The following is a 26,017-nucleotide window of genomic DNA, read 5'->3' on the forward strand; positions in this document are numbered from 1 at the left end:
CCACAGTAAGCAATTCATTGCTCCAAATAATTATAAAAAGCCATTTAAAAACAACAACAACAAACTGAGCTTAAGAATAGGTTAAATTCTTCAGTACTGAAGTCACCAGACAAAGAAGGATTAAATCCCCAAATCGACAAACTTTTACCAAGCTTTGACCAGGTCAGATATGGATGCAACTTCAAAAATTCATCTACTTCACAAAATTTGTCTGCACTTAGAGCTAACTGAAATTTCCAAACCTAAACTTAATAAAGCCTACTGGAAATCTGTGGTACCCAGCCTGTAAGCCTTCCCTGACTCCTGGTAAGTCCTCAAATACAGGCATTGAATAAACTGCAGCTCATCTGAGTTGTTCAGACAGCACACACTGCTGCCCTTTGCCAAGTGCTCTGTGTTCCTATCCTTATCACTTGTGTAACTGCCACATAAATGAGGCACATACATGAATATCACAGGAGATGTACTGATCAAGTGCCAAAAGCATAACTGTTCGTGTCCCAGAGGGAACCACAAAGCACAACACTAAGATTCCTTCGTGACAGACTACAATGTTTGCCCTCCAGAAATTCATTTTTAAAGAAATTACAATTTCAAGTGATTTTAAAATGGCCCCACAACCATCTTAATTAACACTGAAGACTTTAAATGATCCTTTTTTCCCATATAGGTCATGTGACAGAAATTCAGAGTGACATACATCCCAATGTGATATATCAATGTAGTTTTATTTTAAAATATGGTCAAAATTCCTGTGCATATATAACTTACTTCAGTTGTTCCTATAAGAATAAATGATTTACCTTGGAATCTGTTAGATGGATGTGACCTACAAATATATTTCTTTATGCTACTAAAACAAGAATGCAGGGAGGAGATTATAATCCCTTCTATCCACAAAGCAATCATTTATACTATTCAGAAACCTTTGAGATTTATGCAAATGGAAAATGTATTGGTGTTGGTTTTATAAATATTTTAAATATATTTGTCTTAGATTTGTTCTTAAAATAGTAAAAGATTGTACAGTGTTTTTAAGACAGTGTACTTGGCCTATTGCAATACCAAATGAGCTATAACGCTTTTATGTGGGTGGGAACATCCAAAGAAATTTTAAAGGAGCAGGGAACTGACTTTCATTATATATTAAGTTAACAAAGTATTGTATATGCAACAGTTATGGGAACAAGGGAGACCATGGTTGAAAGTGGGCATGGCAAATGCCAAACTCATTTGGGTTGTTGTCTAACCTGGTCCTGATGTAGATGTTTGTTGTGATTTAACCCAGCAGGCAGCTCAGCACCACAGCAGCTTGCTCACTCACCCCCGCAGTGGGATGGGGGAGACAATCAGGGGGGAAAAAAGTAAAAGCTTGTGGGTTGAAATAAAGACAGTTTATTAGGACAGAAAAGGAATTATTATTATAATATATATAATATATATTAATATATTATATTATTATAATATTAATAATAATAATAATATACAAAGCAAGTGATGCACAATGCAGTTTCTCACCACCCGCTGACCAATGCCCATCCCATCCGCGAGCAGCTGGCCCCTCCTGATGTAATGTAAAATGTAATGAATGCAACGCAGGAAGAAAGCCTTTGGGTTTCTAAAAATGTCTCCAGATAGATATGTCTTGTATCTGAGAGAAACATAGGAGATCGGCAGTTAGGTTTGCATTTCATTAGGATGAAAGAACAAAACAAAACAAAACCTTTATTTTGACATGTCTTCAGTGCATCAGTTTCTCAGGAAGAAGCTGTTCGCATTTTAACTCAGAAACTTCGAGGCCACAGGTGGACACCTAAGAAGGTTGGCTGATCCTGCTATACCAACAGAAGAGGTCACCGCCCCTAATTTTTCACCACCATCAGCAGATGCTTACCATCACCTCTCTGCCAGTGGCAATCACCCCGTCGAGGTAACAGTTCAGCCAGGTAAAACAAAGTTAACCTCAGCCGGATTCTGCCTGAAAAGTGATGTTAGGGTGTACTCATACAAAACACAGCCAGCGGTATTTCCATTGATCTAGCACTAGGGGCTGTCATTTCTCTCACCACAAGAGACCTATCCAGAGGAAAACCTCTGCAAAGCCCAAGAACAGGTGCTGTGATCTGTGGACAGCAGAAAGGCCTCTCTCTGGTTACCTTTCTTTAATTGCCTCCTACAGACTTTTCCCTTTCATTCAACCTTGTACAATACAGCCTAATAGGAGACTCTGGCCTTTGCAGAAAAAAAAATAATAATTGCAATATCAGCTGCCTTCTATATTCTGCAAGTAGTACTAGTCCTCAGGGTTTCTGCAGACTTCTTAATTAATGAAAGCAGGACTAATGGAGCAGTAATTATACCCCAAAAGCTTTCTGTAGAGATTCTGGCAACAACTGTCTTCATTCTGTGTTCTGATTAGGTGTCTAACTGATCCTTTCTTTCATTCTAGCGGTGCCCTAAAACCTTGCTCAGGTCTGCCTACTTTACATATTGATCAATATAGTTTTCTACAACTTCCCGGTGACATCTATCAATCAATTCCAACCTAACAGCAGAGACTAAGATAAAACAATTAACACTGTAGAATTTAACAACAGCATTTGTTTGAAGGGTGTAAAGGAGACAAGAGAATATTCTAAGCAGTCATGAGCACTGGAAAAAAAAAAAGAAAGAAAAAGCAGGAAGTATTGTTTTTTACCATAATATGTACAAAAAAAAAAAAGTACTTCTGACAGGCTTCCAGCCACATTTATAATAAGCATTTTGAAACTCCAGGTTAACTTTCATTTGTTGTAATAAATTCTTGAACAGAACAGGCATTTGTTGAATGTACTTTATACTTCCTCTGTTTTAGGAATGTACTTTACAATTCTGTTGTTTTATGATTTTTCCATGTTTCATTAGCTGCTGCTGTTGGGCTTTTTGTCCTCTCTTACACTGCAGGATGTCTGCTTCTTAGTATCGTCTAGGAGATTTAAATATCTTGTTTGTGTTTGTCTAGGACATTACTGATGCTCTCCTCCTCTCTTCTTGGCTTTTGGTCTTCTACAGCGTATCTGAAGTTTGCCATAGAGTACTAGGAAGTAGTATATGCTATGCCTTTGTAGGCTGCCACAGACACTCCGTATGAAGTATAGGCATCTCCTAAATTTGACATCTGCTGCATGATTTCCCATGATTTCAGGAAACTCCATGGTTAAGGTAGTTCCTTCCAGTTTTATGTTCCTGTAAGACTTATCACTCTATAGTCACTGGACAAATCTCCTACTCTAAGATCCCTATTCATCAGGCCTTCTGTTAACTCCACACCTCCCTGCCCCCCATATATTCTTAACATTAAATATGTTCTTAAGTCACAGTAGTTTCTATGTCATTTGAGTTTGCATTATAGGAAAGGCATCTACTTGAGTCTGTACTGAACTGGCTGGATATTTTGCACAGGAGCCAAAGCTCTTTTTATGAAATGAATACATTTTTACACTATTTATAGCTTTTTCCATCTTGTTCTGCCCATGAAATGAACAAATGCAACTTGCAAAATGTAAAATGAATTAATATAGGTAGGAAATATAAGATTAAAATTTTATGCTCATGAAGTATATGCTGTTCCTTCTCACAGCTATTTTCGCTATATTTTCTGCATTTGATTTTCTTTCCAAGTGATCAAACATTGTCATTTACTCTGAGGCCACAGTCTACTACAGTTGCTGTAAGACTGTTTTAAGTCCTTCTTAATTCATTTCTATTGTTCTCTTCTTCCCTTTTGTTTCTACTGTTTAGCATACTTTTATTACTGTATTCTGTTTTAAATTAAATAGTAAACTCTTTGCACAAGGGTTTCCTATGAAGTTTTGCAGCTGAGCACATGAATCCAGTTACTGATACAGTCTAGAAAACAGGCTGCAGTTAAAGTTGAAGATAGTTTATTTTAATATCAATCACTATAGATTCCATGTCCCTGGTCTTCTCAAAGTTTGTGACTATGCCACTTCACTGTGTATTCACGCAGCAGGAGGCAAGAGAAAAACTCAGTCATCATTTTGAAAGCATTTATCTGGTGTACTTTTCCAATAAAATTACAAATCACTATAATGAAAGGAAAGTGGCCACGATGCCTAACAGGGAGCAAGCCTAGTGACCTTCACTTCGGCAACAGATTACCACCAGTCTTGATAAATGCATTATATGCAGGTTTTAAATGGGCAGAATTACGCAGGGTTAAATTCAGGGCTAGGAGCTGGGCTAGAAAAAAATGAGTCAAGCTGACACAAACCATCAGAACAGGATACCAGAATAAAGGAATCATAGCTACCACTGTTGGTCATCAGGATACGTTTCTTAGTTCTGTGAGTGTGTAGGTCATTACATTAGATTGAAGACTTGGCAGTGGGCTGACTGTAAACCTGTCTCAGAAGGTCTACTAAGACAACCAGGTACATTTTGTTTGGGAGCAAGCAGAGGTCCATTCAACAAGTTTTAGGTCAGAGTTAGAGCAAAGTTTAGTGTTTGTAAGGATAAATAAACAAACAAACAAATAAATAAATAAAAAGAAGAAAAATGCCTAGATCCAGAACAGGCTGCAAGGTTGCATTATAATCAGGCTGTAGCAGTCCATGCTCAGGGTAGGTGAAGGGCACTATGCTTTGGCTATCATTAGGATCATGCTGTTCAAAAATAGCCTGGTAGTGGCTTTACAAATATTGTAGCATCTAGCTTTAGAGGACTGATGCTTAGTCAAAAATTCCTTCCTTTCTCATTTTTGCCTCCTGAAGCCCTCGGGGGGAGGAGGAGAGCACACCGCAGCAGCTGCAGCGCCTCGCCTGTGGGGCAGCAGCCGCAGCCCGCAGGACTCGGCCATGGCCCGGCCTCCCCTCGTGAGGAACGGGGCGAGAAGATGGTGCCGGGACGCCTCAGGGCTGCCTGCTGAGCCCGATGGCGGGGGCCACCTCTAAACCTCTTCGCCAGGGGACGCGGCCCGGTGCCCGGCAGCGGGCGGCACAGAGCCGCGGCCGCAGCCCCTCCCGCCGCGCCCTCCGCCCGCGCCGGGCGGGATGCGGGGCGCTCGCAAGCGGCTGTGCTCCGCCTTGCTCCTCGCCTACGGCCTCTTCTCCCTCTACGCGGCCTACACCGTCTTCCTCCGGCCCCGCCGCACGGCCGCCGTCCGCCCGCCGCACAGGGACCGCCGCGGCCCGCGAGGTGAGAGCGGCGGCCGCCCCCCGCAGCCGCTCCGAGCCGCCCGGCGCGGGCCTGCCCGGCACCAGCGGCACGGCCGCGGGGCCGGCATCGCTCCGACGGGGCCTGGCGGAGCCCGACGGGCCCTAACGGGGGGAGCCCGGGCAGCGCCGGGAGCTGAGCGGAGAGCGGGGCTGAACAGCCCCTCCCCGGGCCTGCGCTGGCAGCCGCCATTTTGTCGGTCTTCCGGGCGCGCAGGGCGCCACCTTGGGGGGAAGGGAAGGGAAGGGAAGGGAAGGGAAGGGAAGGGAAACCTAAACCTATCAGGGAAGGACATTCCACAATTCTGCCTTTAGACCCCTGTCTATCAAGCAGTTTGTATACTTCCTAATAAAGGTCACATCTCATTTGTTTTTCTGCGTGTCGGTTGGTTCATTTAGCGTGTATAGAGCTCCGTCATTAACATAAACATATTTTAAACGATTTTTCATATGAACTATGTTATACTGACTAAGAGAATATTTGAAATTCAGTACTGACCAGAAAAATTGTAAATTTGCTAAATTTGTAAGCGTAGAGTTTTTATATAAATTCTCTTTTTGTATTTCCTAGATATAGATCATGTTTCTTTGGGAAACGAAGAGTGGAATCCCTGGGAAGCTGATGAGAAAAATGAACAGATTGCTTCTCAACAGAGATACGAAAATAATATTAAGATGATAAAAAATGCAAGATCTCACCTAGAACAAACCAATCTTAGAGTGCAGATTTGGGGAAAAGCAGCAATTGGTAAGCAGATGTAATCTAGGCCTACAAATCACAACTCTTCTGATAAATCACTTTGCCTTTTTCTTCTTTAGTTGACTCTAATGTATGTATATGATTAAAATAATGCGGACATCTATAAATGAAAAGTATTAAGGAAGTAGAAGCTGTTACTCAAAAATATGTTAATGCCAACATAAGAATAGTTAGATACCAGTTTCTTTGTATCAGTTCTTTTGGGAGCTGTTTTTCATTTCTATCAAGGGAAAGTCACACAAATGGTAAAGAGACACAGTTGCTTTTTAAAGCCAGTCTAGTTTACAATGCAACACATAAACAGGCATCTTATTTGGTTAAAACAGAATAATTGTCACATATATACTTTATGAACTAAAGCATTGTAAGTGAGAAATAAGGCATTCTGTGTACTGTACTAGTATAACCACTGATGAACTTGAAAAATGTTCTGTTGTAGAAGACAATGAGAGACCTCTCTACATAAACTGGGGGCCAAGGTCCTCTTAAGATTTTTAGCTACTGCTGAAGACATCTCGTTGTTTGTATTACAGCTTTTTTAGAAATGCAAAATTTCCAGTTTAAGTTGAACTTTTATGTAGTGTTGCAGAACACATTGGTATTCTGTCATAAAATTTGGTGTATTTCACTATAGCTTAAGAAAAGTATGGTTGTCCTTAAAATGGAGATTAATATTTGTTAATTTTTACGTGTTAACTGTACCAGAAAGAGATGTTGGCAGAAGTGATAGTGTGGTATATCTTCATCTACTGATGTTTTGGCAGCCAAAGAATCTTTTCAAATTACTTGATGTTTGAAAAATTCATCTTAATTACTAAGTCATATAGAAGTTGGGGGGGCAATGTCTGTATTATATAGGAAGCTTTGACATTTCTTATGCAATTTTTTTTGTCTTGTTGGTAGTGTAGAGTAGGCAAAATATGTGCATTCAAATTGACCATCGTATTTTCATCATTTATGTAGGTCTTTACCTTTGGCAACATATTTTTGAAGGGCATCTTGAGCCAGCTGATGTGACTGCACCATGGAGACAAGGAAGCCAAAAGGCAGGAAAAACATACTTCAGGTACTAGCTTTGTGAAGTTGACTTTACATGTGCTAAATTCAGCTTTCCAATGCATAGTTTGTTAAAGAGCATGATAAGATGCACCGGTGCATTATTCTGTCTATCAGAGTTGCAAGTATTTTAATACCAGTTGCAAATGCTTTAATTTTGTAGTGTTTTGATAACAGAGAAGTATGCACACAACTTCTCCTTTAATATTATCACAAGAAATGGTTACATTAATGGAAAAACATACTTGATAAAAACAGCAAATTTTAGTGCAAACACATTGCTATTAAAAATCAAAAGCTATGAAGCAGTTCCGTCAGCTGTTTTGCAAAGATCTGTGTCAAATACTGTGTCTGTGTCAAGAACTGTGAAAAGACTCACAATACTGCAAAGAAGGGCAGCCAAAGGGTCTCATAAGTGGGGAGAAAACAGCCCTGAGAAAAGGCTAAGAACTGGGACTTTGGGCTGGTAGTTGACTGAAAGAAGCTGAAAAGAGTTGTGAGGTAAGAAAATTCCTCCTGCTATTTGGTTTATATTGTATTTAGGGAAAAGGGACTTTACTCATTCATTCATAAATAGGATTGTATCAGAAACACAATTTGTTTCTATTTATAACAAAAACAACCTTCTAGACCTACCAATCTGGTTAACCACTTGATTTGCAAAGAGAAATTTTATTTGTAAAGGAAGATGTTTAAAGCAAACAAAACATGGTTTGGTTTAAAAATAGATTTTGATCTGTGATCATGCATATTTTAAGGCTATATTCAAGCATTTAATATTTTTTAGTGAATTATATGAAACTTTTCTCTAAGGTCCTATTCAATACCATTTTTGAAGGTTTACTCTAAAGATATGTGAAAGCTGAAGGATTTTTCATCTATTTGGCCAGTTTGCTAGTCTGCCATAGTAGCTTGCCTACAACATTTAGTCACTGGCACAAGGACCCATCTCTTAAAAAGTTTTCTTTTCAAAGCATAAATGCCACACTAGAGTCATAAATGCCACACTAGAGTCATAAATGCCACACTAGAGTGAATTTAACTTTTGAAAAATGTTTTGCTTCAGAAGGGTGTTTTTTCTTCACACAATAAGACAAGGGATAAACATGATTGTGAATTGAAAGCTTTTATTAAGTGACCACAAAAGTTTTTATCACTCTGAATTGTTTTTCAGTTTATCTGACCATGTACATGGTACAAGTTGTAGAATTTCTTCAATAGTACCAACATCCAGTTTATAAGTATTTAAAAAGTCTTCTAGGAGGATGTGTAGGTGTGATTTAAACACAGCAATTCTCAAAAAGTCAATCTTATATAAGAGGAAATACATGAAATCACACTTTTTTTTATAGCTATTTTCCTTGTCTGCAGATATGGTCTAATACTACAAGATTATGGAATCAACTATGAATGGTGCTACTGCACCCTTAGTAATCTCCGTGATGGAGATCATGATCAAGAGATCTTTCCATTCACAGACTCAGAGAAAGAATATGATAATACCTTTTTTCAGTAGGGAGCAAAGCCTGTAGTGTTTTCTTGTTGGGAGGAGACTCCTCTTTTTTTTTTTTCCTAGATATAAAATCTCAAAGCCAATATAAATCATTGACATTCTATCATATACATTGTCTTCTTGGTATGCACACAAGGATATTTTTCAAGACCTTGCCTTTCATGTTAAGAAATAATTTGCTGCGTGTAACTGAGACCATCACTTGACTGATTATGGATATTTTCTCTCTGGTCTGCCTGTTTCAGATGAATAATAACCTCACATGGTTCCTCTGTGTGTGTGCGTCTTCCAAAGAAAGACTTCCATATTGGCATATAAATATCTTCTTGTTATATTTAGAGGAATTGGGGATAATAGCCTTTATTTTAACTTCAACTTGAACATTAAATCCTATGAAAACAAAAAGTTTATATCAGGTACCAATATAGTAGCAGTTAATATTTGACAGGCTAGTAAGAACTTCTTATGAAAATTACAGCAAATATGTAAATATAACTGTGATTTTAACGATTGGGATTCTGAAATGAAATAGCTGAAGTTCTACATTTTAGTCAAATTGGAAATGATAGTCTGTAGCTTTTTGTGAGGACAAATTAGTATGATTTTGGCTGCTCACTCATAAAAATATTTTCTGGAATTGTTGACTTCTTTATTGTCTGGCTGAGGTAAATTATCTCCATTTGATTACTAGATGAGGCTAGAGGGAGCTAGTGGAGGTGACATGACACATTTGGAGAATATGTGCTGCTGTGCAGTTTTGTGGTAAGTCTAATGATTGTTAAAATGTAGAGCTCACATGAAGGTTTTTAAAGAACATCAAATCTGAAGACACAGAAATGCCAAAATAGCACTTGAACACACTTGCATGAATAAGCCCAGTGCATACCTTTATGGTGGAGAATGCACGTTTTGGTGGCTTTAAGTTTTTACTCTAGAAGTTGCCTGAAGGGATACTGAATGTGTCAACTTCTACATGAGCTTCAGGGACATTTACATAAAAACACAGGTGAAGAAGGAGCTGCTGAGCTGTGAATTTTAGTGATGTGTTGGCATATTCCTCCAAGAAGCAGGAAAAGAGCTTCCTTGGCCTGAAGCGATTCACATCCTTCTCTCTCTTGTCATCCAGCAGGATATTTGTAGAGAATAAAGTGTCAAACTTAGCATTAAGTAAAAGCATTCCTAAATTTTTGTTCCGTTGAGAGTCACAACCCTCTTTATTTTAACATTCGGAGCTGCTTTTCCCCGGTCCCTGATAGACTTGGTTGTTCAACAGTTTTCTTCTGCCCCATTCTCCTGTACTCTTTGTGCAAACCGCAGCCATTCAGTGCAGGTACCTGAATGAAAGCATACTGGTCAACAAAACTAACGAGGAAAGACATCTTTACCTTCCATATGATTTCCCAAAGGATAGCTTGTGGCAATTTAGTTTCCTTAATAGCCTTCGTTGAATTTTTTTTGAAAATCCAAATACGCTATTTCTACTGGATTCCCTTTATCTGTATTCTTCCTGACACACTCACGGATCTCCATTGGATTAGTTAGACAGGCTCTATAGGAGCTATGTTTACAGCAGTGTTTATCTGTGTGTGCAGTCAGTGATCTTACCTTCTGATAAGATCCAGTGATCTTAGTCTTTATTATAGATTCTTCCAGAGAGGGAAGTCATACTGCCTGGTCTGTAGCTCCTGGAGTCCTCTCCGGATGTTTTTGTAGGAGCGATGCTGAGAAACCTGCTTTTTGTTAGGCATGGTGTCTCTTCATAATGACTGCTATGCATGCTTTTGCCAAGCAGTTCTGCAATTTCATGTTTGAGTTTCTTCAGAACTCTCAAGTGAAAACCATCCAGGTCCAAGTTCTTCATTTGATGCAATATTTCATGTGTTTGTTTACCTTTGTATTTCTTGCTTCAGATAATACCGGTGTGGGAATCTTCTCTGCTGTGGCTTTGTCATCCCTGAGTATCATTTTCAAACCATTACCTTAAGTGTTCCCACCAGTTCCGTAGTTGCCTTTTTGATATATTTTTCATATATTTAAAGAACCTTCACCAGTCAGCCAGAACAAACTTTTACAAGGTGCTCTTCAAATTGCTGTTTAGCCTTCATCTTCTGTTTACATTTCATCTGCAGTATTTTATGAGCTTTGCTGTCCTGCTTGTTTGGGCTAGTTTTTTATTGTTTTCAGTGGTGGCCTTCACCTTTTGACAGTCTTCCTAACTTTTCTATTAATTTATTGAGTAAAAAATGTCATCTCCATGTATCACCAGAGATAGCCTGTATGTGAATAGTGAGACTCTCCTAGTGCTACTGCATGTCTTCATTTTGTAACTTCTGTAATCTCCCTTACATTTCGCAGTCACTATTGTATTCTGACTGGGAGTTAATACCACAACCTTAGTACCGTGTTTTTTTACTACAGTATGGGATTTTCATAGTGTTCCCCCTCCAGTACAGTTTCATGCTGCTAAACTTCACGTTTTCGTACACACAGACCATTGCTTCCCCCCCTCTTCATCCTGTTACTCCTGTAAAGTTCGTAGCCTTACAGCACTGTGTCCATAGACAGAACCCATTTCCCCCAGGGCTCTTTTACAAGGTGGTCATTGAGGCAACTTCATATCCTTCTCGCTATTTTAGGCATTTTGATGTTCAGTCTTGTGAATCTCAGTGATGAGGATGTCACTGTCCTTGTGCCCTACAAAGTCTTTTGTCACTGTATGTTTAGATTTAAGTATTGGCCTGTGAAAATCTGTGAAAAGTCTTAATACCAAGTTGTGTGTCTCCTGAATCTTGGCTCCAAGATGTGCCGCTCCCACTGAGGCAGCACCGTGACAGCCTAACTGAGGTTTAGAATATGCTTGCCGAAGGTCAGTTTCAGATATCCTCACTGGAGTAGCTTTTATGGCTTTTGATGTGAATTTTCTTCTTCTCACAAAACACATTTGAACTGAAACTAGCGGTCAGTCTCAGCGTTTCATGCTCATTCTCAATTAATTAAAATTCACTTATTCTAAATTAAGTACAACTGGTAGTTGAAAAAAAATGTAGTAATGCTGAAGACCTAGAAGAGTAAACACTTCATTGATTCCTGAGGGAAAAAAAATAGTTTTTGTTTTTTTTTTTTCTCCTCCACTCTTTCCCAAGGTGTGTAATCACTAATCCTTTGAGTTCAGTCAATAGTCTGTTAAAACAGCAATTAACTGAAGAGCAAGAGCTGGCAAACACTGGTTTGCTTAGTGGCAGTTCATAAAAGGCTGTTTATGTACTTGTACTTCAGATACTTGTAAATTACCAGTGATGTACTGATTTTACTACGATTGAAATTCCTTTGTTAAATATATTGTGATAGATCGCAACGTGCAATTGGATACCTAAAAATGTCTGTGCTACAAAACTTTTATCAAAGCCTGAAATTCGTCCTGGGTCATACAAGCATCGTAAGTTTACCGTGAGGTACCTGCCTCTCATGTTACAGATTTTACTGAATATCAGATGATGCCATCTCTTCTTTAGTCTAACCTTAGCATGACCAAAATTTCAGAGAAAAATAAAACACCAGACCAGCCAACTGTTCCTCATTTAGACACCTTTTTAGTAGACTCTTATAAATCTGGGGGAGATCATCTCTTCTTGTTCTAATGCAGTATTAATTGGTTATTACTGGCATGAATAAAAAGTTTGACCTTAAGCGATCATCAAAGCAGGGTGGTTTTTTTTAGGTTGATTAGTTTACTGACATTTTTATGTTTCAACATGATAGTATTTGATTTATTTACAAAATACCTTATTTACATTTAAGTCTAATTCTTTTTTTTTTCCTGAATGAAGCCGAAGGCAACTTTATTTCTGTGTTATAGCTATATTTAACAACAGAAACGGTTACAGTTGCATAGGTACTTCACAGTATATTGCATTTAGTTTATTGAAGAAAAATATCTCTGGAGTGTTGTAAGGATGTGTAGAGGATTAAGGTCAATAATTTGTCTTAAGGTTGTTTACTGTTTGTTTTTTGGTTTTCACAGCTTCATCACTGGTCCGTCTGTAGTTCCTGGCTACTTCTCAGTTGAAGCTGAAAATGTTGTGCTAGTTCTGAATGGAAGAGAAAAAGCAAAGATCACTTACGCCACTCAGTGGTTGCATTACGCGCAAACGTTAATCCAGACTCACAAGATACAGCATGTAGCTGTTGTGCTGCTTGGAAATGAGCAGTGCAACAATGAATGGATTCAACCATACCTGAAAAGACACGGAGGATTTGTAAATCTGCTCTTTGTAACATATGACTATACATTGGTAAATGAAGAAGATATTTTCCAGTGGCCTTTAGGAGTAGCTACGTAAGTGCTGTAGACAAAAATTACAATTTAAACTTAATTGTTATATGTGAGGTATGGAAAATACATCTGAATGTTACTGCTGGTTCTCAAAACGATTAAGTAAATTGTAGAACTCGGTCCTAGTAATGTTTTTCTAAATGAAGCAGTGGAATCTTTGGAAATTAGATTTAACAATTAAAATAATAACATAGAAAAAGAAGGCTAGGATTTAGAGAGCTTTTAAAAAAAAAAAAGGAACCTGTGTCTAGTGGGGTTTTAGGTTTGACTATTTCTTCAGTAGATTTGCTCTTGAGATTTATTGTAACTGCTGATGTAATATGTGCATGAGGATTTAAAAGGTATTTATGTAAAAAGGTTCCAACTACTGCTTGTTTAGGACAGGAAAGCGGTGGTACTGGCAGTACTTTTTTTAACCCCTGCTTTGGCTCTCAAAAGGAAATTGGACGCCTCCCATTTGGGATTAGTACACGCCAGTATCACAGTAGCATAAACTGGCTTAACTGCTTACTCACAAAACCTTTTTGTTATACTTAGTGCTCAGACTGTTTATGTGGAGTAGATACCTGTTTGGTTCGGTTAGCTGCATTCCTTCCTTGTTTACTCCATATTAACAGAGTTAATACAGTTTTGGCTACTTACTGTGGTAATACAAGAAGAAAAGAATTTGGGATTATTTTCATAGCTTGTGTTGTATTTGAATTTAGTATCCTGTAGTCTGCAGTCTGCAAATTGTATGGAGTTTTATACATAGTTGAACGTGCTCGCAGTGCCATTGAAATATAGTAAATCTGAATTCTTGATAGTGTCAGAGAATTGATGGCGTTCTCTCCAGTTGGTTGGGATTTCATAAGCAAAAAGAAGTCGAGTTTTGAGATGCCAAGATTAAGAGGATAGAGAAGAAAAAGGAACAACAGTTAGAGTAATAAACTCAGGTGCAAAGCTGGATGGGGTAAGATAGATCAGGTATCAGAATGGGGCTTTGCCCTTTGTACACAAACAGTTGCAAAAATTGTTAAAGTTATGCAAATGGGCCAAATTTTCCAAGGGAAGAGGGAAAAGAAAGATGTAGGATGCTGCAAAAATATTTGGAATGAAAAAAACGGTTCTCTGAGAGTAGGTAAATTAACATTCCTCAGGTAGAAGAACTAGGAAACAGTTGTTCATTAGAAATATGGGATGGTCAGAAAAGTGAGTATGCGTTCAGAACTATTAATGACAATTAAGAAATATCTGTGAAATAAAAAAGAGAACACCTCTGAAAACAATAAGGAGTTGGTATCAGGGTGTATTTTTTATTCCAAAAAAAAGAAATAACAGGGAAGTAAAGAACAGTGATCCCTCTAAAATAATGACATTGGAAGGAATCTCCATCTTAATTTGAGAATGTTAAGGAGCAGAAAAAAAGGACTTTTTACCATTCATCTGTTCCAAAAATATAAAATAAAACTAACTTTATTTAATGAAAAAGTTAGTGCCAACCCTTCTGCTGAAGCAGTTTTTCACTAGCTGACCAAAATTCCTGACATAAGATTTGAAAAATCAGTCAAAAAAAAAAAACAAACAACTTGACATAATGAAAATGTGTCTAAAAAGATAACGTATAGCTCACATTGAATCCCAGGATTTTGCACTGGTGTTGTTGAGTCCTAAAAGCAAAGTTGAATAGCTTGTACAGCAAGCTGTTTAGTAGCCGAAGATTAATGAATGCAACCAGGTCACAGTGACATTTTTCCTTTTGAGAGGTTGCCACTGTATTTCAGCTGATGAGCATGCCCAGAGATTCAGGTAACTGAGACTTCGACTCCATAATTGCCATTATTCTGGCCTTTTCAGTCAAAACTAGTGGTTGCATCCAGAACAGAGGGTTTCAGAAAAGCGTGTCTCTGAAGGATGTTTATAGCATGCATATGTAATTTCTTTGATGTCAAGACAGAACAGAAGTCTTCAGAGACATCGAGAAGAGAGTGGTTGGAACAGAGGGAATGAAGATCAACTTTTAGGACAGGACTTGCACTGGTTTGCTTATAGATACAGATTGGTAACAAACAGGTGTTTTTAGTCTTAGAATCTTCTATGGCAAACATGAAATAGTGCAAAATGTATTTTCTCTTGACATAAAACATGCCATTATCTAATGTGTACATTGTTTTTACAGCTACAGAAATTTTCCGGTTGTAGAACCCAGCTGGTCAATGCTACACGATCCAAGGTCATATCTATGTAATTTCCTAGGAACAGTTTATAAGAACTCTTCGAGGGAAACTCTAATGGAAATACTGAAGCAGGATGGACTTGATAAGCTTTGCTGGATTGCAGCCAGAGAACAGTAAGACTCTGATTTACTTCATGAAAATACTCTGACATTTTTGCTTAGTTCATTCATTATTAACAATCCTTTCTTGAATTTTAAGAAACAGTGCAATTAAAGGTAACCAGTCATAATTAAAAGTAATAATAATAAAGAAAGAGAGAGAACATTGTCAGGATTCTTTGTATAAGGCTTCATATCATTACAACCTTTCTGCTGAAATATTTTAAATAAAGAATATTTTAAAATACTAGGAAGATCAATGTATACTGCGTAGGAAGACCATCTCTTTTTTTTTCCTTACATATATTTGATTATGATAGGAGAAGAAATACGTGTCTTGCACCTTGTATGTGTTAATATCTTACCAGAAGAAAAAGGCAGCTATATTTTGTGTTCCATGCAAGGGTGATTTAATCTGAACAATATTGCTCTTTTTTGCTCCAAATAGGTAGAGCAGATGTCTTGAGTAACAGGAATAGGGTTCTGATAGTTTTTCTTAATTTTGCCAAGCAACACCTGTAAAATGATTGATAGTAGGCACAGCAGTGCTTAGGAAAACCTCTGCTACCCTGATGAAGAGCCTCAGGAGATGAACAGTGTCTGTGGCATAAACCCTTACCTCACAGACATTCTGAGGCACTCCAGGCAGACTGACAGTTAACAGACTGCTTTACATGCTAGAGCAGAAGGATGTAAAAAGCAAGCCTCTACTGATTTGAAGTATTTAAGACCAAAAAAAATTCATTGGGAAGTTCATCAAGTGTTTCCCTGTATGTCTGCTGTGAAGATATGCATCATCCGAGTCACGCATAATATGTAAAACAGAGTTTTAATTTGCTTCTTACAGTTCTAAATATTAATAATTTCCTAAAAGGACTTTACCTAAATTGTGTTGCAATCTGTTTTTAACAGTGACATTTTCAATAAAATTTTTAGAAGACTCTTTAAGTATAGTTAAGTAAAAAGTAAAAGCCTATTAATTGTATGTATAATAGGAATTTTTTACGTTCACAACACTTCTGATTTTATAAATAACTGAAATGAAAGCATATCCCTACTTTTCATTGTAATGAGTATGGGAAAAATATTAATGTTCAACCCCTTTACTTTCCTAGGTGGCAGCCTCAAGAAACAAATGAAAGTTTCAAAAACTATCAGGATGCCTTGCTGCAGAGTGATCTGACGTTGTGCCCAGTGGGAATAAATACAGAATGCTATAGGATTTACGAAGCTTGTTCGTATGGATCCCTGCCTGTTATAGAAGATGTAATGACACCTGGTGATTGCGGAAATTCATCAATGTACCACAGTGCTCCATTACAATTATTAAAAACCATGGGGGCTCCATTTATCTTTATTAAAAACTGGAAAGAGCTTCCTGCTGTTCTAGAAAAAGAAAAAAAAATGAGCTTACAAGAAAAGATTCAAAGGAGAATAAAGCTTATAGAGTGGTATCAAAACTTCAAAGCATGGATGAGACAGAAATTCATTAATACTTTGGAAAATTCATTTCTGCCCAGTGATAAAGGATAAAATTCCCTTTTAAAAATCTAGAACAGATTGAAAGCTTAATTTCCATTAACTTTCTGAGGAAGCTTTTATTCAAAAAAAGAAACCTCACGAGGCAGGTGCATTCCTTTTGAAGTCAACAGAGTTGGGCTAGCTTAGCCCGGAGCTATGTTTGGCCCTCCATCCGTAACAATTTCCAGAGAGAATGTTAATGTAGAGGGATGGTAGCCTGTAAGGGTGGCAGCAATTGTATGTCTATTTTTACAATTTCTGTGCTGATGTGTAACGTGGTAAATTTCTTTAGGAAAATATCTTTGAGCATGTGAACTTGTTAAAAATCCAACGTGAGAACAACAGTTGTTTCTGAGGAAAAGATAAGAAGGAAAGCTGTGTTGAACAGAATAATGTATTACGAATGCTGAAAAAAACGTATTGTTATAACAAAATTACCAGGTTTAGCACAATCAGTAAGGTATCTTCTGGTAGGTGTTGGTTTTGAAAATGTGAACTGTTTACTTAATTGACATGTTTCATTTCCAAGAAAGTGGTCATAAAGCTAATTAAACACTGTGGAATAAAAATGTATATTTCAAGGTAAAAACAGAGAACTCTTTCTTTGAAATATTACCTCGCAATGTATTTCCCCTTTAATTTCAGATATCAAAATGTCTTTCATTTCCGTGTAGTTTTAGGACATACCTTTCCGAAGCTCTGCTGAGGGAGCACTCATTACCTGCAGTTACAGCTGCACGTCCTGAACACTTGGCCTTCAACATGAACGTGCATGTGGCTTATCTGATTTCTAAAACTCTGCTGAAACCTATCTGCTCCAAAAGATGACAGAAATGCAATATTGCATGTTTATGACAGTTTTCATTAAACGTAGTGAAAGGGATCTGTTATTGTTCTTGTACATGAGAAATGAGTACATGCTATTATCTTCTGTGTGTTTGGCTGAGCTGTTTTTTCTGCATACACAACACTGGCATACCAAAAGTGGTGTTGCAGCCAGTTTTGTGTCTTTGAGTCAGTGTGCCATATGGGTTCGCTCTCATGTAGGAATCTAAAAGCCAGTGTGACTGTTCTGCTAAGTGGTATTAATTAGTGTAATAATACTATCTAGTTCTGGAATATGTATCATACAAGAGCACTTCATTAGTATTTTTTTCAATTTTCTTGCATCCTTTCTGTTAAAAAAAAAAACATATAAAAGCACTGGGTTTTAGTTCATTAACAGCAAATGATATACACAGTGGCTGTACCAGATCTACAATAAGGTATGGCTCAGAGCACATAGATTTTAGGATCTTGCATTCCCAATGCAGTTAGTAGACAAACAGATGTTCTCAGAAGACAAATAAGTTAAATTCAAATAAGCTAAGCTGCATGCCTAAGACATATTTCCTGTGACTATCCCCCACCCATTCTAGCTGAAGCATCATGCAATTGCAATACAATGCAAATGTATTCCATTCTGCTGAAGCTGGAAGTACAGCTATTACAATTCAGGACTGAGTTGATGAACCTTGCTTAGAGGAGGAGCTTGCTGGATCAAATTTACAAGAAATTTCCATACTGAGGATCTAAAGCCACCATCTCCACAGTAGTACACACAGCATTAAGAGGGTTAGAGAAAGCTTGGTGCTCTGCAGTAGTGAAATGTCACTGCTGTAATTTCCCTGTACTAGAATCTTTCTCCAAAAGCTACAGAATGTGGAGCAGTGATCTAGAGCAGTACGTTTTCAGTACGTAACAGGCGCTCCTGAAGGATTTAAATGGACTTCAAAACAAACAAAAAAAAACAGCTGAGAGTCTCTATCAGTCAGCCTAGATTTTTATCTAGTGTTGTTAACTCCTATAAATTTGGTGGTGTGCAAGGTAAAGTTTGAAAAGCAGCTCAGTGTGTTAGTCACCAGTAGTGCTATTCACGTGTTCATTTATAAGTAAACGTGTGAGATTATTTCTGAACTTGTGTGGCAATTATATCTTAAGGGAGAACACTAGGTGCATCAGAGTTTTATCAGAATTTCACACAGCTACTTGCCTGTTCTTGAAGTTGAAGGAGGAGTAATTCACATTTTATCTACGTTTAGCCAAGTCTTGACACTTCAAATTCACCTGCTTCAGTCCAACAGGAATTAGTACTAAAAGTTTTTTCCTTGCGTTCTATTTCTAATGCTAATGGAGCAAAGAGAGCAAACCATCTGCAAGACGGGAAGGTTCTTAACACATCAACCAGGTGCTAGTATTTTTTCCCCCCTTATTCCACTGTATAATTTGTGAGGGAGATTGTAGTTCTGTTTTTACTTCCTAATCTTTTCTTGGAAAAAATTGTCAAATCTGCGCTCTGTTTGGATCTTCTGACTTCTCTTTCCTTACCCCGTAGCCCCATTGCCTTATCTCCACCAACTCCACGCACTTTGCTCCATTATAACAGCCCCGGGACCTTCTGCCTGTTCTAAGGCATTGCCCTGGTGGGGGCTCTGCAGGGAGCTGGCAGGTGAGCGATACCACTGGGTTCTGCGTGCCTGGGCTCGTCACATCCACTGTTGTTCGTGAAGGCAGTGTTTTGTGCAAGTGGGAGCATTACAGATCTGGAAGTGGGAAGAGAGAGAGCTCACATGATTGTGATTGTTCGTAAGGACCGATACCCCACTCCAAAGTGTGGTTTTCCCTGGAAGAGGGAAAATTTGAAGCAGGAGGAGCAGCTTGTTTTGGTAGCTCTGGTATAAGATCCAACATGCCACAAATCGCAGGGGAAGGTGAAGTCTGTGCTCGTGCATATAGGGTGGGAGGATAGAAAACAAGAACTAGCAAGAAGCACGGCATAAGGGACCTTGGCAAAAAATGTTTTGAAACTGCAGGAAGAAAGAGAGGGAGGAGTGCAAGAAATTGGAGATAAAGTCTCATCAGTGGTAGAGGAAACTAGTTTAAAAAAAGGGAAGCAGTTAAGCCATTGGAGAAAAAGTTTACCAGCTGCAAGGTGTGTCCTGGTGGGAGTACATGATATCTGCTGGTAGTGAGAAGTTGAAGGATCAATTTAGTTTTTTAATACGGAGAGGAAAATTCATGCTTTGTTTTTGCAATTAGCCCTCTGGTTCAAGGTTGGGATGGTGAAGTAAGGCTTTCCAGAGCGTGACCACACATCCCACCTGTCAGAGAGGCAGCACTGAGGAGAACCAAGCATTTCTTGAACCAGGAATGCTGACTGTAGCATCACATATTGTATGATTGCCTTGCTGTAAGAGGAACCAGATCTAGTGTCTCACAATTTACTCTACTTTTGTCTTTCTTATATGATTCTGAACCTGTTAGGAATGGCAGCAAACATATGGTGTGACCTGGTTAAAAGGCCAGCTCCAGAGCAATATATTTCCAAAGAAATGTTACCAGTGTTTATCACTGTTGGTAGTCCTGTAGATAAGGCAGTACCTTGCAAAGGGTCAGGCTCTTGATTGTTTATCATTCTTGGACACTAAAGCTGGTGTATATTCCAATATTTATGTATTTCAGTGTTGTCAGATATCATCCTTCAATGACTGAAAAGAACGTTGCAAAAGTTTTGAAGAAGCCTTTCTCACAGCAATTGTTCAGTATGAATTAGGGCCACTATATGCTGGTATCAGCAGTTTCTCTCTTGGCCTATTGGCCTTACCAAAACACTTGCAAAACTACAAAAATAAAATCCTGTTACATCTTGGCAAACCTTCCATGTTAGTACTAACCTCCAAGCTGGGCAAACTCAGCAGCAGCTTCCATTTGACAGAGTCCTAAAATACTTCCAGGCATTCTTCCTACTGGGACGGGAGAAATGAAAGACAGTAGAACAAGATTATGTTTATTTTGGCATGTCCTTGAAGGCTGATGATGGGAGAAAGAAAAGTATTTCAGATCCAAATCCAATTTTCTTCCAGGAAAATTGCTACCATAAGGCATGTCGGGACTGCCATTTTCCAATAGCTAAGAAAGAATCTAATGTTTGTGTAGTGCTCCCAGTCCAATACAAAGGGTTTGATGAATCAGCCAAAAAAGTAAAGCTGACCTCATGAAAATGTGCCTGAAAGGATGACATAGAGTTTACACTGGATCCCAGGACTTTGTGTTGATTTTGTTGCTTTCTGAGTCCACAAAGATAAGTTAAATAGGCTGTACAATGAGCCGTCCTGGGATCAGTCCAAAAGTGGTGCTGTAAAAGCCGTGCTGTGCAGCAAAACCAACAGGAGTTCTGTGCTCTCGTTCTTTCTTCTCCTCCCAGAAGCTGATGCAGTCACAGAGAATTGCACAGATTTCTCGTTAATCACCAGCCGATAAATCACCACTGCTAATCCTCCTGATAAGGAAACAGCTTGCAAAAGGTCATGCTACTGATTATCTTTGCCACCTAATTCTCTGGGTGGGTCAAATTTCAGGATTTCTTCAGTGTCTCCCAAACAATAAAAACCAGTAACTGGGCAGGTAGTTTTATCTTGCCAACATAAATACTATTCTCATCTTTACTACAAATCTGAACGCAGAGGACTGCTTGAAGGTTAAAATTGTGACTCCGGTTTTAAAGAACTTAAAAGCTGAAAAGGCGCTAGAGGTGAAATTCAAGGGCTGAATACCTATGTGCATTTCTGATGTACTTCATTCAAAATTTGAAAGAAAATGCATCTGAGCACTGAAACTACACGTCACTAACAGGGTGAGAGCAAAGTTTTTCAAAATAGGCTACATAGTGTTAGTCCCCTAGGGTCTGGTGCTTCAGTGGGGCCAGTATTTTAAGTGTCTCTGATTCACAATCCCATAAAGAGGCCTCAGCCTTCAGGTGAAACTGCTACACATTTTGAAAATCAAGAACCTTTCCAGATTTCTCTAGTTCAGTAACCAAAAGCCGCTCACCAGTTTTGAAAGGCTGGTCACACCGCCAGGCATTTGTGTGGTAACACACCTTGCCTCCTGACAGGCTGATAGCTCTGGCATCATGTGCCTTGCTGTGCACCTCTCCGAGCCCCCTTGGGACCTGAGTGCAGTTCAGTGGGTGCTGCCATGCCAGAACACGAGGTATTTACCTGGAATACTGTGTCCAGTTCTGGGCGCCCCAGTACAAGAAAGACGGGGATCTCCTGGAAAGAGTCCAGCGGAGGGCAACAAAGATGATACGGGGCCTGGAGCATCTTCCCTGTGAGGAAAGACTGAGAGACCTGGGCCTGTTCAGCCTTGAGAAGAGAAGACTGAGAGGGAATCTCATCAATGTTTACAAATATCTTAAGTGTGGGAGACAGAGGGATTTAGCCAACCTCTTTTCAGTGGTTTGTGGGGACAGGACAAGGGGCAATGGCCACAAAATGGAGCCCAGGAAGTTCCACACCAACATGCGAAAGAACTTCTTCACGGTGAGGGTGACGGAGCACTGGAACAGGCTGCCCAGGGAGGTTGTGAAGTCTCCTTCTCTGGAGATATTCAAGGCCCGTCTGGACGCCTACCTGGGCAACCTGCTCTAGGGAACCTGCGTTGGATGGAGGTTTGACCCAATGATCTCTCAAGGTCCCTTCCAACCCCTAGAATTCTGTGATTCTGTGATTCTGTGGTATTTCTGATCTGTTGTCCTACAACACAGATGTGTTCAGAGAGGCAAGCTGTCCTAGCTCATGACTCACTCTCTCAGCCAATCTTACACCAGCCTAATCGCAGAAGGATGATTTTAGGTAAATATCCTCAAATTGCTTCCTATTTGATATTCTGCACAGCCCAGCCTGGCAATCCACACTTTGTGATTTTCAGGTGACATTCCATGATTTTCATTTTTTTAACCTTCAGGAATATGCCATTTTTAGCTTGGGCTGCATTCTTAAAACAAACAGAACAGAACTGAAGCATTGTACACAGGTTCCATGAAATGCATGTTTTCAAAACATGAGATGCAAAATAAATGCATCAAACAGAAATGAGTCATTCACTAAGATCCAGATGAGGACATGGCTCATTGAAATAAAGCAAGTTGTGCAGGTGGCCACAAATAAAGGAAAATGAGTCTCTGAATGACTGAAATTAGCCCGATTCTTCCAAATGAAGTTATTCAAATGGCATAAATCTGTTAAATGTCATATATGAAGTTTGCTGTATCTAAGGAGTGTTGTTCAGGGCCCAAAATGCACGATTTCCACGTAAGTGATTTCTTATCTTCTTTTTTCTTTCTGCAACAGAGTTCTTTCCTGAAGAATAACAGTAGTCCCTGGCCACGAGAGGAGATCCATCTCAAGTAATATTTATGATGGGCGATGCAATGTTTTCCTCTCTAGCTGCTTATTTAAAATCATAGAATCATCCAGGCTGGAAAAGACCTTTAGGATCATGAAGTCCTGACCTACATTTAGTACATTTTGGAATTTGTGGGATCATGGCACCTGACAACCCTCATCAGCAGGCAGGCTGCCACAGTGCTAGATGCTAACACACAAAATACTCTTGGAGGTGGGGTTCCCCAGGTTCAAGTCTTAGGGCAGGGCTGGGCAGAGCAGGGACAGCGCAGGTTTCTTTTGTCATGGTGGAAAGCTGGGAATAATAAATAAATCTTGAAATTTTGTATGAGACGTGAAAACAGTCCTATGCTGTAGAAGACAGAGTAAACCATTTCTGCCTAAAGAAACTCAAAAGACCCAAAGAAGGCTCCCTGACAGTCTGGGTGGGGCTTTAGCACCAAACCAGATTGATTTTCTCCCCTTTCATTTTTGTTTTCTCTTTCTCAGACTGACTGTGTTTTCTGTTGAATGGCATCTCATCTAAATCACACGATGCTGGAAGCAGCCAAACTATCTGAACACTAAAACATGCAATGTAGGAGTGCAAGCTGATAGTGGTGGTGGAACGTAGCAGCCCTGTTAGGACCTTGGTTGATGGTGAGGGGTTTTACAGGAGAAGGAACATGCTCTATGAATGAACTGAACTAAATTTCAAGATAAAATGCATAGGAGTTTTTGATAGCCTTATTACTTGATTTGCTTATAAATTAAATTAAGCAATTGTTACTTCAGGTGTAGCAGGAAGAGATTTCTTTATATCCTTAAATAAAAAGAATTGTATCAGAAACTAAGCATTTTTTAGCAATAGTCTGTCGTCTGCCACCACTGTGTACATGGAAAAGCAGGTAGTTTGATTTCAAGATACTTTTAATTTCCTCAAACACAGCCCAGCCATCTTCAGCTCGTGGATTCTCTTTTTGAATCTCCTGGGGGAAACAGAAAATCAAGGACAGATGTTTTTCACCTAAGAGAGGTGGGAATGTACTGATTAATTGCTGTAGGGATTTAAATTGTGCTTCGCGCTTCCTTCAAGTGCTAGCAGAAATTTAAGACAGTCAGTGACATGCACTCTCTGGTATGCAGCCTTTAATTTCATATTGCTGTTGCTGGAGGGTTCACTTTATTCATTTAATAGCAATTTATCAATTTCTATCAATGCAGCCCCTTGCTGATGATTGTACAGGGCATCATGATTGCTTTACCATGAAAAATAAGTAGTCTTGCTCAGCCTAAAACTGCAGACAATATACCAGCTGGTGAGTATACATGCAGGAATTTGCAAGTTATGCCATGTTGTACCGATTTTCCTTCCTTCCCCTGTCTAATCAGACTCTGATTGTTTCTTCTTGTATGTCTCTCTTATTCTTTTATTTTCTTCCCTGTGCCCTATAAAATGAGCTGAACTGATTTTACCCCGCTGACCCTCTTTTCATGCTGTTATTTTCAGATTATAGCAAATTGTCTTCTATTTAGTAGAAATAACATTTCTTTGTCCCCATGGAGAAGCTCTAGCAGGTACCCAATCTCAGCACAGACGTAATTAGGATCTTGCTGAATTTCTGCCTTAGCAAAAGCTCTTACTGTTACACAGTGTGCCGTCCAAATATCTCTCTGTAGGATATTACGTCAGCTGAGAGCTTGATCTTAAACATTTATAGTCCAATATTTAAGATTTTTGACTGTCAGTCTATTAAAAGTTCAGTGAAAAGGATCATGTTTCCAGGAGCAGAAGAGAGAGCTAACTTCAAGCGTCTCTTTGCTATCCATTTTAAAGCAAGGAATGCTCTTTGCTCCCTGAATGGGACTTCACCTCCAACTATAGATACCTGCACAGATTATGGTGTTTGACACCAGTGTCTTTGACAGTGGCTCATGAATTTTGAAGTCTGACTTCAGTTTCTCACAAAGTAAGTTGCCTAGGGCCAAATCCACCAGAGGATTTTCACATCCAGTCTAAGACTTCAGGCAGCTCAACGCTGCTTAGACTAAACTGTCCTATGGATTGATCCTTTGAACTCCTTTGAGACAGCCTTTGGTGCTTGGCTGCCTGGTGAGCTGTGAAACACCACAAAGTGGTCCGTGAACTGGTTACTTCTTTGGTTCCTCAACTGCAATGCACATTCCCCACATGCATAAATAAAGAAGTTCCCACTGCTTCCAGTATTTGTGGTGGAAAACATAATACTTTGCTATCAATAAAGTATTTACAAGCATAAAATACAGTTGCATATATATATATATATAAATTATCTATGTGGTGAATATTTAAGTACTATTTCCTCCATTATCAAAGTACTGTGAGGTAAGGTGGAAGACTTTCCCTCTCTCCCCTGTTCCCAGCAGCTGTGTATTCCCTCGATTGAAAGCCTGCTGTTCATTCCAAAGCTCCCACACTTCCACCAGTGGAAACCGCTCCAGTTCTGCTCCTCCAGCTCTGCCAGAGTCCCCCACTCAGGTCAGAGATGGGTGACTTCATGCGTTTCTCCAGCCAAATGCCTCTCCTCCAACTCTGCCTTCTCCTGTATATTTCCCTCAGGGTTCATTACATGTCTGCAGCATGCCTAACGCACACCTTTTGCTCTGGATTCTTCAAAAAGAAAAGGTGAATGGTTTTGTTCTGAAAGCAGCACCTACGAAGGAGGGGATTGTACTTGTTCTTTCACGCCATTCACCATCTGGGGTGAGAGCACTTCCCCAGCGTGTGACTTGGGCTTGGCTCCCTCCTCCACTTGTGAAAACTTGAACCCACATGTTCCAGCTCCCGGATTAACAAATGCCTGTAGCGTCAGCATAGAGCTGGCCTGTCTCTATTTTAAGTCATCCCGCTCACCATGAAACCTTTCAGTATTCACAGGGATAGCAAATATGCATGAGTATGATCCTAGTATGTGTTGGTCACAGCATTCCCCTGTGTTCATGCATTTCACATAGAATAATCATCAGATAAAGCACCACTGTACCGTCACTTGTTGCAAATCCCCTTTCCTTGTAAGGCAACCCACTTCTGTAGGGACTTAGGTGTATAACTCAGTACCAGG

The 26,017-nt window shown here is 39.3% G+C and overlaps 1 protein-coding gene across 2 annotated transcripts; it reads left to right on the forward strand.

Annotated features, from left to right (window-relative positions):
* The first annotated feature begins 4,635 nt into the window (after positions 1-4,635).
* Positions 4,636-17,298, forward strand: RXYLT1 (ribitol xylosyltransferase 1). 2 transcript variants are annotated; one of them, XM_035544265.2, is made up of 6 exons: positions 4,636-5,196; positions 5,785-5,961; positions 6,937-7,039; positions 12,564-12,878; positions 15,034-15,204; positions 16,305-17,298. In XM_035544265.2, the coding sequence occupies exons 1-6, from the start codon at positions 5,052-5,054 to the stop codon at positions 16,720-16,722; spliced, it is 1,329 nt and encodes a 442-aa protein (XP_035400158.1). In that variant the 5' UTR covers positions 4,636-5,051; the 3' UTR covers positions 16,723-17,298. The 2 variants fall into 2 exon arrangements, with proteins under 2 accessions (XP_035400158.1, XP_035400159.1); XM_035544266.2 differs by lacking the exon at positions 4,636-5,196 and adding an exon at positions 9,234-9,304 and having other exon boundaries at positions 5,812-5,961.
* Positions 17,299-26,017: the final 8,719 nt, after the last annotated feature.

Source organism: Cygnus atratus, chromosome 1 (genome assembly GCF_013377495.2).
Source record: "Cygnus atratus isolate AKBS03 ecotype Queensland, Australia chromosome 1, CAtr_DNAZoo_HiC_assembly, whole genome shotgun sequence".
Lineage (NCBI taxonomy): Eukaryota > Metazoa > Chordata > Aves > Anseriformes > Anatidae > Cygnus > Cygnus atratus.